Source organism: Calypte anna, chromosome 26 (assembly GCF_003957555.1).
Source record: "Calypte anna isolate BGI_N300 chromosome 26, bCalAnn1_v1.p, whole genome shotgun sequence".
Classification (NCBI taxonomy): domain Eukaryota; kingdom Metazoa; phylum Chordata; class Aves; order Apodiformes; family Trochilidae; genus Calypte; species Calypte anna.
In genome coordinates this window covers 2692648-2708048 of record NC_044271.1, presented here as the reverse complement: position 1 = coordinate 2708048, position 15401 = coordinate 2692648, and the positions used below count along the sequence as shown (strand labels likewise).

At 54.9% G+C, this 15401-nt stretch overlaps 1 protein-coding gene across 7 annotated transcripts; it reads left to right on the top strand.

Annotated features, from left to right (window-relative positions):
• Positions 1-946: 946 nt before the first annotated feature.
• IKBKE (inhibitor of nuclear factor kappa B kinase subunit epsilon) lies at positions 947-14099 on the top strand. 7 transcript variants are annotated; one of them, XR_003988594.1, is made up of 22 exons: positions 947-1108; positions 1202-1302; positions 2025-2165; positions 2512-2641; positions 2943-3124; positions 3461-3621; positions 4073-4183; positions 4281-4460; positions 4773-4975; positions 5664-5728; positions 5812-5903; positions 6561-6662; positions 7796-7871; positions 7947-8059; positions 8224-8300; positions 8528-8567; positions 8906-9007; positions 10589-10685; positions 11132-11226; positions 11382-11453; positions 12075-12179; positions 13971-14099. XR_003988594.1 is itself a non-coding variant. In XM_008500701.2 (21 exons), exons 1-21 carry the CDS (start codon positions 1000-1002, stop codon positions 12106-12108), a joined length of 2283 nt encoding a protein of 760 aa, XP_008498923.2. In that variant the 5' UTR covers positions 947-999; the 3' UTR covers positions 12109-12858. The 7 variants fall into 7 exon arrangements, 2 of the variants coding, with proteins under 2 accessions (XP_008498923.2, XP_030321485.1); XR_003988591.1 differs by lacking the exon at positions 13971-14099 and adding an exon at positions 13196-13837 and having other exon boundaries at positions 12075-12417; XR_003988593.1 differs by lacking the exon at positions 13971-14099 and adding an exon at positions 12345-12858.
• The last annotated feature ends 1302 nt before the right edge of the window (positions 14100-15401 follow it).

Sequence of the window (15401 nt, the reverse complement as noted above, 5' to 3'; positions counted from 1 at the left end):
TGGTGGTTTCATCTGCCTTTCTTCCTTGTATTTCTGGCTCTTCTCTTCAATTTCAGCTGTGGCCTGAGACTTTCTGCCAGTGAGCCCCTGGCTGCTGGGCTGGGCAAGGCAAGGCATGAGCTGGAAAGAGCAGGAAACACTGCATCCCTCCTTCCACCCTGCATCCCTCCTCCCACCCTGCATCCCCCATCCCATCCTGCACCCCACATCTCATGGTTGGAGCCAGGGAATGCCCCAAAATCTCCTCTCAACCCTTTGGTCATTTCTGAAACTTTCTGGAAGTATTTGGAAGCCCCAGATCCGATGTTTCACACACCTGGGGGTGGTTTTGCAGCTGGGGGAAGGCTCAGGGCTGTTTGCTCTCTTTGCACCTCCATCCTCTCTCCTTTTCTGCCCCCTTTGGAGCAGCTCAGGGGCTGCCCTGGGGATGGGGAGGTTTGATCCTGCAGGACTCATCCCTGCGGGAAGCCTCTCGGGAGCACCCAGTGGAGCACCCAGCAGGGCTGAGGCTGCCCGATGGGTGCAGATCCCGAGGGGACTTCGTGTCCCATCTCCCTGCCCCTGACTGGGGTGCTCGGTGCTCAGCACCATTTGCTGTCCCCGGAGCCCATCCTGGCCCCAGCCCTGGAGCTCAGCACCCCTGGGGACAGCTGCAGCACTCGGATTTTTTTTTAATTATTTTTTTTTCTCGAGCAGGAAGCTGAAGCATTTCCTCCTCCAGCCGCAGCCGCTGCTTGCAGAGCGGGTTTTGCAATCCCAGAGGTTTCTCTTCTCCGGACGGGGAGGTGCTTCTCGCCACCTTGCAGCTCGCTGGTTGTTTGCTCGTAGATTTGGTTGTTTTAGGTGTTGTGTGGGGTTTTTTGTTTGGTTGGTTTGCTTTTTTTTCCAGTTTTTTTTCCGCTTTTTTGTTTTCCTTTTTTAAATATATATATATATATATTGCCCCCCCCTCCATCATCTGTCAGTGCCTCTCTGCCAGCCCCAGCAGGTCCCAGCGCCATGGTGGATTTTGGCAGCTCCTTGGGCTCCGTCCCTGCGCAGCCTTGGCCAGGTGGGAGGTTGGCAGCTGCCGGCCAGGAGGGATCTCGTCGGGTTTTCCCATCTCCAGGTGAGGAGGGACAAAGGCCGGGCTTTGGTGGAGGGATTGGCAGAGCCCGGCACCCCCCGGGGTGACCCCTGAGCTTCCCGCCCCCCCCCGCAGCGGCTGGGCGGGAGATGCAGAGCACCCCAAATTATCTCTGGAGCACCGAGGATCTCCTGGGCCAGGGAGCCACTGCCTGTGTCTACAAAGCTCGCAACAAGGTGAGGGGCAGTCAGGGGAGCAAAAGTCCCCCCAAAGTCACCTCATCCCCCTCCCGCAGCCCCTCCGGTCCCCCGGTGCGGGGATGTCCCCCAGTGCGGGGATGTCCCCGCTCCTTTCTGCTTTGGGGGGGTTTTTTTGTTTTTTTTTTTTCATTTTTGCTTTGGCTCTCCCCTCTCGGGGAAGCAGCTGAGGGCTGTGGGGTGAGGGCAGCTTTTGGGGTGCTCCCAGCCAGGTCCTGCTCCCGAGCATGGCGGGGAGGGGGGGGGGGGGAAGGAAACTGTTCTTGGGGGAATGCCCAGGGCTTCTGAAAACCCCGTTCTGGGCGATTTGCATATTGCATGCAAACACTTGCCGGGCTTGGGATAGACACTCTGCTCTTTGAAGTGTTTGGAGCTGCACGGGGCAGGAGGAGCGACTCCGGAGTGGTTTGGGATCAGCCCCGACCCGCAAGGAGCAGGCGGGAGGTCCCGGCCCCGGGGTGAACTCCGGATGGAGCTGAGCAAACTGGAGGGGAAAGCAAAAGGAGGGGAATGCCAGGACTTGGCTGGGGCAGGGGACTGGAGGGAGGCTGAGGGACACTCGTTTGGAAAATACGGAGGCGTGAGAGTGTTGTTTGCATCCCGAGAGGGATGGGGGAGCAGTAATGGGGCTGGCAGAGCCGCTCTGGCTATGGATGGTGTCACCTCCCTTTTTTTGTTTCCTCTTGTTCCTCTTTCCCCAGAAATCTGGGGAGCTGGTTGCTGTGAAGGTCTTTAATAATGCCAGCTACCTCCGGCCTCAGGAAGTCCAGATGAGAGAGTTTGAGATGCTGAGGAAGCTGAACCATAAGAACATTGTTAAATTATTTGCTGTGGAGGAGATGGTGAGCAGGGCCTGAGCTGGGAAGAGCTCTGTGCCAGTGGGGTCAGCAACCCAGGGGAGCTGCTCTGAGCCACAGAGGGGAGTGGGGGTCCTGGGTTGTCTTCTCCCACTTCCATCCCAGCTCTGCACCAAGCCTCAGCACTGGTGGCACTGGTCTGGAGCACACATATGAGCTGTTTTTGTCCCCTGGCCAGGTGCATGGCTCAGTGGGGACATCCCTCAGTGATGGTTTGTCCAACCCAACAACCAAGGGAGGGGACCTGGTCCTGTAGGGGGGTGACAGGCCACCACTGGGACACGGGGCTGGGCAGCAATGCAGAGCACTCAGGGCTGCTCCCACCCCACAGGGCAGCAGCAGACAGAAGGTGCTGGTGATGGAGTTCTGCTCCAGTGGCAGTTTGCTCAACGTCCTGGAGGACCCAGTCAATGCTTTTGGCTTGGCTGAGTCTGAGTTCCTCATCGTGCTGCAGTGTGTGGGTGAGTGCAGGGTCCTGGGATGGGCAGCTGGGATCTGGGGGGTATGGGGACCCCATGGGGCTGGGGGCACTGGTCTGGGCACCATGGTCAAGCCTGAGGGTTTCTCCTTGCTCTGGGAAGTAGTGGTGGGAATAAGCTGTGCTCATTCACCTTCTCCATTCTCCCTGTTACCTTGGTCACTGCTTCAATGCAACCAGCCCTGGGGCTTGTCCCCTCCCTGTCCCTCCTCATGCTCCTACATGTACCCAACCCCACGTCCTGCAGCCCCTCACCCCCACACTGCCTCCCCCCTTGTTCCCAGTGGCAGGGATGAACCATCTCCGGGAGAACGGCGTGGTCCACAGGGACATCAAACCTGGGAACATCATGAGGCTGATGGGGGAGGACGGGCAGAGCATCTACAAGCTGACAGATTTTGGGGCTGCCCGGGAGCTGGATGATGACGAAAAGTTTGTGTCCGTCTATGGGACAGAGGAGTATCTTGTGAGTAAGCCTGGTGGCTTTTGGAGTAAGCCTGTGGGGAAGCTGTTCCCTCATCCCTCCATCCAACAGCTGAATGACTTGGCGAGAGCAGCAGTGACCCGGAGAGCCCCGTGTCACAGGGGACACATTTTGTGAAGAGAGGGGTTCAGGACTCTGCTTCTGTGGTTACAAAATTCTGTTTGGAGGATGCAGCAGTAGGAGAAGCCAGAGCCAGCACCCAGTTTCCAGCCCCCAGGGCTTGGTGGCAGTGCTGCTCTTCGCTTCGTTAGGTGACAGGCTTGGACATGATGGTCCCAGAGGTCCTTTCCATCCTCGGTGACTCCTCTGTCCCCGCAGCACCCGGACGTGTACTGGCGCGCAGTGCTGCGGAAGCCCCAGCAGAAGGCGTACGGAGTCACCGTCGACCTCTGGAGCATCGGTGTCACCTTCTACCACGCTGCCACTGGCAGCCTGCCCTTTGTCCCCTTCGGGGGACCTCGCAGGAACAAGGAGATCATGTGGGTACCATGGCCAGTGGGGTGGGGGAGGTGGGGGGCTGTGGCTCGCTGTGTGCCAGCAGTGCTGGCAGTGAATCTCCTGCTCACCAAACCCTACAGAGCCTCAAAAACTCCCCCCAAAAAGTAGGCCGGGATGATCCCATTCCCTCTGCAGCACAGAGAGGTGAATGTGCCAAGTGTCAGAGCATCTGTGCCCCCTTTAGTGCTCCCCAAGTGCATCCTCTTGACTTTTGTGGCTAAACAGCTGGAAGAGGAGGCAGAGTTAATGCTTGCTTGAAAGTTTTTGACTATGTCTTGAAGTATTTTGCCCTCTGTGTGTTTTTTGCTTTCTGTGAAGAGTTGTTCCCAGCCCATCCCATGTTCTGCCCTTTCCCTCTCCTCTGAACCCGTGGGATGTGGTGCCCGGAGGTCACGGGGCTCCTCTCCCCTGCCACCAATTTCCTTCTGACAGGTACAAAATCACCTCTAAGAAGCCTCCTGGGGCCATCGCAGGGGTGCAGAGGCAGGAGAATGGGAGCATCGAGTGGAGCTATGAGCTGCCTGTCACCTGCCAGCTCTCAGTGTCAGTGTCCCTTGCCAGGCTGGGCTGGGGGTCCCCCTGTCCCAGCACTCTGGCTGGAGAGGGGCATCCCACCCCATCCCTTCTTGTGCTGCTGCAGGGGGCTGAAGAACCAGCTGATCCCTATTCTGGCCAACATCCTGGAGGTGGATCAGGAGAAATGCTGGGGATTTGACCAGTTTTTTGCAGAATCCAATGACATTTTGCAGAGGATTGTGGTCAATGTCTTCTCCCTCCAGCAGGCTTCCTTGTATCGCATCTACATCCACCCCTACAACACGTAAGGATGCCAGGGATCTGTTCAAAGCAAATTTGGGAATTGAGGCCCTTCATCCTTGGTAAATGAACCTGGGGGAGTGCCTGTTCCCTCTGCATCCCAGTTAAACCAGGTCCAAACCAGCCTTTGCTGGGAAATGCACTAACCAGGAGGCATTGGGTCCTGGTGTGGCCCCTGGAGAACCCCAGGGAGATCTTCTGAGGAGCTCCACTGCCCCTCTGGGATGTTTTGCTCTGAGGAGCCTCTTAAATTGATGGGAATCTGAGTGCTCTCCTTGTTGCTTATTCCTCATCCTTTCATCCTTTTCCATTTCAGTACCACCAAGTTTTTAGATGCTGTCTTCAAACAGACAAATATAGCCCCTCACCAGCAAGAATATTTTTTCGAAGGCCATCTCTACGAGCTGGATCCTAATCTACAAGCTCATAACTTCTGCAGTACCACGGAGCACAGCCCTCTGACGCTGCTGAGCACTGCTGAGCAACCAGAAGAGGTGGTGGGGGTGAGATACAGAGACCGTGAGTACCCCTGGCTGGAGCCCCTGCACAGCACACGGAGTGGGTGCCAGGAGACACCCAATAATTTCCCAGATTATTTTGGGGGGCTGTGCTGATCCTCCAGCATCACAGCTGCTCCTGGGCCTGAAAATCTGAGTGGTTGTGGGGTTTTGTCAGATGTGCACGAGGCAGCCCCATGGGTCCAGAGCCATGGAATCATTTTGTTTGGAAAAGAGTTGAGTGCTGCTTCTCTGGAGCCAGGCTGAGAGGGTTGGGGTTGTTCAGGCTGGAGAAAAAGAGAGTTCAAGGAGACCTCAGAGCACCTTCCAGTGCCTGAAGGGGCTCCAGGAAAGCTGGGGAGGGACTTTGGACAAGGGCTTGGGGGGACAGGACAAGGGGGAAGGATTTTAAACTGGAAGAGGGAAGATTCAAGTTGGACTTCAGGAAGAAATTCCTTGGTGTGAGGGTGTGGAGCCCCTGACCCAGGGTACCCAGAGAAGCTGTGGCTGCCCCATCCCTGGCAGTGTTGGAGGTTGGATGGGGCTTGGAGCACCCTGGGCTGGTGGGAGGTGTCCCTGGATAATCTTTAGGGCCCCTTCCCACCCAAACCAGTTTGGGATTCTATGACTTATGGACTTCAACCAGAACCATTGCTCAGGGGCTCTGCTCTGTCTCCCAAGGCACCCGTGACCTCTCTCTGTCTTTCCAGCGGCACTCGACTTCCCAATATTCGTCCCCAAGGTGGATGTTGTGGCCGACTGCAGTGCAGCCAAGGTAGAGGGGGTGCTGGGGTCCTCGTGGGGGGGGTCTGTGTGTGGGGGGCAGGACCATCCCCAGCTCTGCCCTTTGCCTTGCAGAGCGTGGTGGGTGCGGGGCACCAAGCGCTGCGCATCGCCCGAGCCCTGTGGTGCTGCCGGGACCTGCTGGGCAGAGGCCTCCACTGGGTGATGTGAGTGCCAGGGGGGGTCACCCAGCCCCTCCTAGCACCCAGAGCTTGGTGTGCTCGGGGATAAACCTCTCGGAGGAAGGAGGGGGGGTTTCCAGCCTCTGCAGGACCAGGGGACCTGGGGGGAGGTGGTGATGGGGAGGGAGCGCTGTACCAGGGACCGTGTGCCAGGGGCTGCCAGGCTGTAGGGAAGCACTGCCTGGGGCTGGGAGGATGCTCCTGGCCCTGGTTGTTACTTTTTGAGTCCCTTTTTTCAGCTGAGGAGATTTTGAGGAAAGAGTTGTTGTTGTTTTTTACATCTCATATCAACAATCGGATTAAAAGAGTTGGAGCAGATGATCCTTGAGGTCCCTTCCAACCTGACATTCTAGGATTCCATTATTATTATTGTTGTTGGTATTATCACAGTATTTGTGTGATCATTGTGCATTTTCACACCCATTTCCCCCTGGGCAGGGGGTTCTTGTGCAGGAGTAGCAGCAGCAGCAGCACAGTGTCTGTGGGGTGAGACCCCCCCTGTCTGGGAGCTGCACCCACTTTTACCCCCATCCAACCCCCCACCAGCTCCATCTGAACCCCTCAGCAGGCACAGCCAGCCCTGGGGTGGATGTCAGGCTGGTGAGGAGCAGGTTTTGGATGGGCTCTTTGCTCTCTTGGCAGTGGGAACCTGAAGACAGAATGCTCCCGGATTTTGGAGCAGAGGAGGGGGGCCACGGCAGTGCTGGCCTGCCTGCAGCTCACCGAGGTGAAGACCCCAGGGCTGTAAGTTTGGCAGATAAGAGCTGGGACTCTGGAAGGTGCCTGAATAATCAGAAATAAAGGCAGAATCCAGGGAGCTGGGAGGTCAAGAGGGTTTTTTACTCTGTGGGAAATGAGCTGCCCAGGCTGCTTCTCCTTCTCTGCTTCAGTTTCGTGGGAGCCCAGAATTAGTCCTGGCTCTTGCCTTGGGGTTTTCCCACTGCTACAGCCCATGAGCTGCAGAAGGGCAAGGAGGAAACAGAGCTGCTGCCAGCTCGTGGGAAAGGGACAAAGAGCCAGGGCTGCCAGCAAAGACAACTGGGCAGGGTGGCATCGGGTGCTGGGGTCCCTGGGGGGTCTGGTCCTCATCACTGCCCCCCTGCCCTGCAAACAGCCCCGGGCAGGGCAGCCCCTCCTGATGCAGTCCCAGGGACCCAGAATTGTCCCACCAGAGCACCCCAGCCACGGGCAGAGGCCTCTGATTTCCACTTGAGGGGCTCCCCATCAGGAGCTTTCACCAGGGGATGAATTACAGAGAAACCCTGAGCTGTCCCCACCATAACCCCTGTGCCCTGGGGGAAGCTGAACCCATTTTATCCCGAGTAACCCACAATTATTTTGCTTTTCTATTTGGTCCTCCTTGTAGTGGGAAACCCTTTGCCTCCGGGCTGCTTTTCTTCCACTCTTTTCAGTTTAGCAGCTCCCTTGCTTTCCATTCCATGAGTCCCCTCTCCTGGAGCAGTGCCAGGCTGTGATTCCAAGAGTCCTGATGCTGCTCTGGATGCTCCTGGCTCAGTCCCTCCCTCCCAGCAGGTTCTGGACCGGGCGGGTTTTTTGCTGACTTCGCTGCCCTCCCCCTCCCTTTCCCCCCCCCTCCTGCCAGCTTCGGGCAAGCAGGCAGCATCCGAGCTGGCCCCAAGCCAGACCCCACCAGGAGAACAATTTAGGAACAAATTGGGCACAACAGAGGGAATTTTTAACCCCCCCTCAGCATTTTGCATCTCGGGGCTCAGAGCCCGGGGGGGTCTGACCCCAGCAAACCCCATCCTGGGGGCTGCTGCCCCATCACAGGAGGGACCCTCTTTGCCCAGGCTGCCTCTGGCTCAGCTCCTGCTTCAGGAATATTCATTTTTCTGGCTTTTCCCCCCTTCCCCCAGGTACGAAGCTGTTCCTGCGGGCAGCAAGGGGCTGGCCCTGAAGGAGGTGGCCATGGTGAAGAGGAGGCTGCAGATGGTGAGGCCCTGGAGCATCCCCCGGGATGGGCAGCGCTGGGATCAGCCATTCCCAACCTCTCCTCCCCATCCCCAGGTCTCCGAGGAGCTCTCCCAGTGCTCCCACAACATTTTTGACTTCCAAGGGGTGCTGGATGGCATTTTGGCCGAACTGGTGAAGCACAGGCAGCAAGTGCATGAAGACAAAAGGTTTGCAGCTCCACCTTCCCCCACGCTCCCCTTTCTGACAGCCCTGTGGTGTTGCCTGGTGTCCCTGTGCTCAGGTGTGGGTGGCAGCAGTGTCCCCTCCTTACAGCCTGGCCAGATTTCCCCTCAACCTCATCCCTTCCCTTCCTTCCCTGCCCTGATTCCAGCATCCGGCAGATCGAGTGCTGCCTGGAGAAGATGCAGCTGATCCACAAGCAGTTCAAGAAGGCCAGGACGTGTCCCCGTGAGTGATGGTGGCCCTGGGGACACAGAGCTACAACAGGAATGTCCCTGTGCTGGCCCAGTGGAAAAATTCACTCCCATTCCCCAAAATTCTCTCCCTTTGCTGGGTAGAGCTGGTACCTCTGTGCCATGCCAGGGGCTGCAGCCCTCCTGGGGTGATCTCCACATGCCCATTTTTTGGGTTATTCACCCCAAAAAAGTGTGGTGACTCCTGTCTGTCCTCCCCAGGGCTGAGCTACAACGAGGAGCAAATACACAAGCTGGATAAGTAAGTTCCAAGCCTCTCCCCACCCATCTGCAGCCAGGCAGTGTTTCTGTTTGAATCTCAAAGGGATGTAAAAGGTTTCTGGGTCACTGATGGTTGAAGAGGGCAGCAATGAGTGGGTCTGAGATGCTTCATGAAGGTAGAACCTCTGACAGCTGAGCTACACACTGTCTGGGTTTGTTTTCCTGATAACACAGACACAAAATGAATTCCTACACATTCAGTCCCTCTTTCTCCATTCAGGATCCAGCTTTACCATGTGAGCAGGGATGTTAATTGTCAGACAATTAAAGAAATAATGTTTTTTTATTTTTTCTTTTTTTTTTAATTTCTGGTTGTAGGGTGAATTTAGGACACCTGGCCAGGAAGATTCTGTTGATTTTCCAGGATAACTGTGTCCAGCAGTACCAGGAGGCCCTGGCTCTCCACAGTGGCAGGATGAGGTACCAGCTAGGGTTTGAGACCCCCCAGGGATAGCAAAGGGACCATTCCAGTGACCCAGCAAGGACAAGGACTTCTGCATGCCCTCTGCTATCAATGGGCTGGGGGGAGCTGGGGGGAGGTGATGCTTTTGGGAACTGGGACTCAGAAAGGGGCAATAAGACCTTCAAGCAGCAGCTCTTGCTTGAATTCCTGCTGTGGATGCTGCTTCTACCCCATGCCGTGGCTCTCTGCCCTGTTGTTTTAAAGTTTGGGGGTTTTTTATTTAAAAAATCCCCTAAACTTGCAGCTTGAGTTTAAGCAGCTGCTTCCCTCGTGCTCTGGGAGGGAGAGCTTGTTTTCTCAGGACCAAATTCCTATTTAGACTGATCAGGAATGATTTGTCTGGTAAGAGGTGTTTGGGGAATAGAGCAAAGAGCAAATATCTGGGCAGTGAAGGAGCACAACCCCCTGCCCATCCCAGCAGCAGAGAGCAGGGGTGAGGGGGAGGTTGCTTTGAGAGAGGAGCATCCATTCCCCTGGGCTGCTGGTGTGGGAGGGAGGAGAATGATTTTTCTATAATGCTTTAGCATGAAAGCTCCTGGCTTTTCCCCTATAGCCCTGCCTAGGATTTCCTGGGGGGGATTTTCAGGCTGGCAGCTTTTCCCAGGCACAGGAATGCTGCTGGAGCAGTGGGCAGGGCTGCCTGCTCCCTGCCTTCCCCCTCCTCCAGCCACATCTACACTCGGGGGTTTCCACTCTGCAAACCCTCACCCAAGGGCAGGTTTCACCTGGGGACAGGAGCTCTTGTCCACAAACTCCTCTTCCCTTGGCAGCAGCAGGAATTTTGGTTCTGGCTGAGATTCCTCTCTGAGTGAAGAGCCCTGTGAAATCCCACTGAAGCAGAGCCTTTACCTTTGCTCACAGGGAGAAAAAAAAAAAAACAACAAACCTTCTTGGTGTTTTTCTGGAGTATTTTTGTATCTGTTTTTCTGTCCTTAGGGAAAAAGCATCATGAGTCACAATTGGATATTTTTAATTTATTGTTACTTCAGTTTTAATTGCCCTGTTTTGAGTCTCTTCCTGCTGGCAGCCAGGGTTTGTGGTGTGCTGGCTGTTTTTCTGGGGACTGGAGGTGGATAACTCACCTTTAAATATTTTCTCCTCTTTTTTTTCTATTTTTTTCTTCCTTTTTTTTTTTTTTTTAAGCCCAAACAAACCTTTTTTTGTCCTCAGTTATTTTGTGCCTGCTGGCTGCAAGGCACCAGGGTAGGAAGAGGGCAGTTGGTTCCCCCTAAAAAAAATTGAGAGGAGGATTGCAGAAGTGATGGGCTTGAGCTGTCTTTCTCTGGAACAACTCCATAAGCAAGACTGCCCCTAATTAATTTGCAATTAGCTGTTTTTGGATAACCCCTTCCCTGTGGCACTTAGCAGAGCTGCAGCTCTCAGCACACCACTGTCACCTTGCTTGTCCTTCAGGATTTTAACTTTGACCCAGGAAGGTTTGCAGGAAGCAGGATGGAATGGAAGCACGAGAAAACCAGAAGGATCCACAGTGATGCTGAGCACTGACTGGGAGTTTTGTTCCTGGTTTTTCCCCCTAGGAAAGTTGCAGAGGTTGGGAAGCAGCTGAAGAGGCTCAGCGGCCGCATCAGCGCCTGCAGCCTGGAGATGCAGGAGTGCCAGGACTGCTTGCAGAGTGTAGGTGCCACAGCTCTCTCCCTGCTCCCAGGGACCCTGCTGCCCCCCTTCCACCATCCCCTGTGGGCACAAACCCGTGGGAAGCCTCTCCCAGCACCCACCTCCTGTCTGGAGCAAGAAACACCAAATGCTCCTGAGCCACTTGCTGCAGCTCGGTGTGGGTGACCCACACTGCAGGTCCTGCCCTTCCCTTTCCTGCAGGGAGCAAGGGGTGGGAAATGCTCTGGCAGAGCTCCCCAGGAGCAGGTCTGGTCCCCAGGAGCAGGTCTGGTCCCCAGGAGGGCCTGGCATGGGTAATCCCTGCCCAAGAGACAGGAACTGCAGTAGTAGAAAAACGCTGCTTAAATCCTGCTCTCCAGCTGGACTGGCAGGGGGGGTCCTGGTGCTCTGGTGGTTTCATGGTGCATGTCCCATGGAGGTGGTGCCATTTCTGTCCCTCTCTGCAGGCTCTGGACAAGCTTCTGCAGACAGAGAGCCAGAATTTAGCCCCAGCTCCTCCCATGCCTTCACCCTTCTGTCTGAGCCATGAGATGATTTGTCGGTGAGTCTTTGGGAAGAGGGTTTTGGGGACACCCTGCCAGGGGCCATCCCAATTCAGTGGTGGCCCTGCCAGCTCAGCCCAGCTCCAGAGCAGCTCCCATGGGGGGCAAAGGGCTGATCAGCACTGGGATAAGGGGCTGGTTGTGTCCCTGGCAGGATGCAGAAGGTGGTGGAGCAGATGAGGTCAGTAGCCCAGGAGCTCCAGTTCAACAACCGCATCATCGAGCAGTGAGTAAGAGCCCCCAGAGGTGGCAGTTCCTGCCCCTAACACCAGGACACGGCCACACTGCGGTGGTGGGGCTGGGTGGGCTCCCTGGCAGTCATTGGATGATCCAGAGTGTGATCCAGCTCCTGGTGAGGTGGTTCACCTGGGATTTTAGTGGCACCAAGTTCACACCGTGATCTGGCAGCAGAGCAGAGGGTTTTTTTCTCAGAAATTTCAGTCTGACCTTCTGCAAATGTCGTGGCTGCTCCCTCCTCTCTGTGTCTGGGTGAAACTCTGTGCAAAACCCAGAGTCCTGACACCCCCCACCCCCAGGTTTCTTCCTCTGCAATCTTTTTTTTGAGGCTCTTAATGCAAATCAACAATAGGAAGCAGCATATATTGGTAAGAGTGCCATGTTAGGTTTTAACAGGAAAAAAAGGAATCAGTGACTCCTCCCAGCCCTGGTTTTGGAGCACAGAGCTGTTGCAGCATCTCCCCTGGGAATGAGGGGATCACAAAGGTCTGGGGGTGCTGCTGATATGAAGAACTCATCTCAAGAGACCCCACGACGGAGCCCAGAGATTGGTGCCCAGCCCAAATTGAAGTTTGGGCTCTAGGCTGAAGCTTTTGTGTTTCCCCTGCAGGTTAAGTGAAGCTGCCCCCACCCCAGGGATCTGAGAGGGTAGTGAATTTGCAGGGGCTGAAGCAAACCACATCCCCCAGCAGGAGCCAGCACTGGGGGTGCCAAGGTGATGGGGACGTCTGTGGCTGGTGTTGGAGGAGCTCTCTGTGTCCCTACCTCTCTCCTCCAGCACTTTTCCACTTTTCCAGCATTACCTGGGGGTGCCCTTCAAGCCTGGAGCCTCTGGAAGCTTGAACAGAAAATGGGGGGGGTATTATTTTTTACCTTTTAGATACTGCTTGAAGGACTCGTTTCTCAAGCTTCTCTGTCTCACCAGCTGGGATGATGATGAAGAAGAAGAGGAGGTTAAACCCATAAATTATCTCTTGCCATCCCACTCCTTTAGGGGTTACTCCCCCTTTTAATGTACTCTGCTCCCTGAGGTTTCATGGAGTGGGGCAGGAGGGATGCTGTGCCTGATGGATGGGAGAGCAGATCCATCCCAGGATGGCTCCAGTGCTCTGTGATAGCTCAGAGAGGGCAGGAGCCTCAGATCCTCTGCCCATGGGTGCTGCAGCCTCTGCTCCTGCTCCAGCCCAGCCCCAGTTTGGGCTTCTGAGGGTGCTGGGAATGGGAAGCTGAGAACTTGTTTTGGTACATTTCTATAAATGTGAGTGATTTTGCACTGTTTATCCATATGGGGCTGTGCCTTCTGCAAACAGCTGTAGTGAATCTACAGCTTCAGCCACCCAACCTGGGGGTGCCTCTAAAAACAAAACCTGTGACTAAAGGGCTCCCAGGAGCACCCTGTGAGGGTGCTGAGCCCCTGGCCCAGGGTGCCCAGAGAAGCTGTGGCTGCCCCATCCCTGGCAGTGTCTCAGGTCAGGTTGGATGGGGCTTGGAGCACCCTGGGCTGGTGGGAGGTGTCCCTGCCCCTGGCAGGGGTGGCACTGAATCATTTTTAGGGCCCTTTCCCACCCAAACCAGCCTGGGGTTCTACAGAGACTGTCTGCTTCTGGAAGGAGAGGCTGGGCAAGCAGAGGTGTCTGACTCAGCAGCCATGGGGATGCTCAGGGTGCCTGCCTGGGCCTGTCCCTCAGGAGAAAACAAACCACCCAGCTTTGCCCTTCATCTCTCCTCCAGTTCCCTCTCCCTCCAGCCCCTGCTCTGGAGGAGATACAAATCAGCTCAACCCAAAGCTGCTGCCATGGGTGCTCCTCACATCCCTCTTGGGAGCCAGAGGGCAACGGGCTCCATCCCTGGAGCAGAACCTGCTGTGCCAGCACTGCCCCGTGTCTCAGCAGGGAGCAGAGGGAACAAGGAACAGCAGCAGCTCCAGGGCTTCATTTTCTTGTAAGAACAAGCCAAGAGCACCCCGGAAACCTTCCGGAATGGAATTTGGCACCAAACCTTCCCATTTATTTTAATTGTAAAAACCAACATCCTGACTGTCAAACCCAGCTATTTAACTGTAAAAGAGGTGGAACTTGGACATTGCTGAAAAGCTTTTCTCCTGCAAATTATTTTCTAAGGATTCTCCTAATTTTATAACAAACATTGTTTTTAAATCCATCTCAAATTCCCTGACATTCCCTGTTAGGAGCAGGGCAGGGAGCCCAGGCAGAGTCTTCTGCTGCTCTTCCTTGGATTCAGTGGAGCTGCTCTGATTTCTACCAGCTGCCAGTTTGACCAGGAACATGTTTGGCTTCAGCAGAAAGGAATTTATTTCTTGGCAAAAAGAAAAAAGAGGTTTTGCTAATAGCCCTTGTCATGCTTAAACTGCCCTAACACAGCAGCTGTGAAAGGGACTCCCAGAATCCAAATGAAACAAGAATTTTCCTGCCAGTGTTAATTAGTTTCTTTTTTTTTCCCCTAAATATTTTAACCCTTGGCCTAAAAGAGCTTCCTTTTCTGCCAGGCCTGAATGCATGCAGAGGAAGCTGAGAAGGAAAATGACTCTGCCACCTATGTGGTGCAGGTATGAGCCAAAGCTTCCTGCAAAGCAGAAGGCAATAAATTTATTTCTGCTAGAAGCTGAGGTCTGCAGCTTGTCCACCCAGCCCTGGGGCTGACACGTGTGACCTGGGGGACAAAGGGTTCTCCAGGATGGGGGAGAACTTTCCCCAAGGATTTCAATCTCCACTGGAGCATCTCCCAGGGGAAGGTGACTCCAAGCTCTTGTCCTGCTGTTCCTGCAGGGGAATTGGGGGTTTCCTCAGGGGTGAGGGAAACCAAAGCCCTCTGCAGTGTTGGGGGGTCCCCTCCTGCTTCCCCCACCCTGACTCTGCAGAACGGGCTCAACCTGTGCCCCAAAGTGCTCACTGGGAAAGGAAACATCCAGAATGGTTTTAGCAGCCTCTCAGCCAGGTGCCAGGTAGATTTTTGCTCTCAGAAAGGTAATTTGGTTTCTTGCAGGTGATTCCTTCTCTCCTGGGGAATACACAGGGTAAGATACCAAGTTTTGGGGCAACAGTTTACCCAGGGATAAATCTACTGCTGTTCTCAGGCAGAAGCAGAGGACACATGAAATGAATCAGGATGCTGAATGGGGAAGAAGACAGCCTTCTAAAAATTAATCTTTCTGCTTAGCACAGAACAAAACTGGAATTTTTCAAGCTGCTTTGTTGCTCCTTTCGTTTGAAGCTCTTTTCAGTGATTGCCTATGGCAGTGGTCTTTTGTAATTCAGAGCTGGTGTTTTAATCCATCCCTCAAATTAAAATCCTTGAAAAGGATTTAGATATCCTTGGCTTATCCTGTCCTCAGGAATTCATGAGAGGCAGCACAGATTCACACAGCCCTACACTGCAGCAGCTCCTCACCCAGCTGCCCTCATGCTAAACCAGAGAAATTCGGGACCAATTCTGTCCCAGTTTTGTATTTCAAACCAGTACACCTGCGAGTGGCAGAGAAAGGATGCTCTGGCTGAGGAGGAGCTGCTTTCGTGCCTCTTCCAGACAGCGAGGAAGGCGCTAGAGTCACGGGGGACATTGGCATCGTGTGTGACATCCAACCCCTGTGTTCCCAGGAGAGGCAGAGGATTCCCCAGCACCTGCTGCAGGGACCCCCCCCCCCATCTTTACGCATCCTTAGAGCCTCCTTGGCACAAGGAGGGGGTCTGCTAGCCGGGTAGCCAGGCGGGGGTGTCCTGGGAGTGTCCTCTGCAGCGCTGGAGCCTGCCCGGAGCCGCTTCAACCCCTGCCCGTTAATATTTTCCCTTTCGCATTAACCCACAACCACAAAAGCCGCATCTGGGACAGAAAATTGCCCTCGGTCCCCCCCCCTCCTCCTTCGCCTCCCCCACGGCTCCGGGGGGTTTGTTCCATCCCTTGCAATCGGGTCCACGCAGGA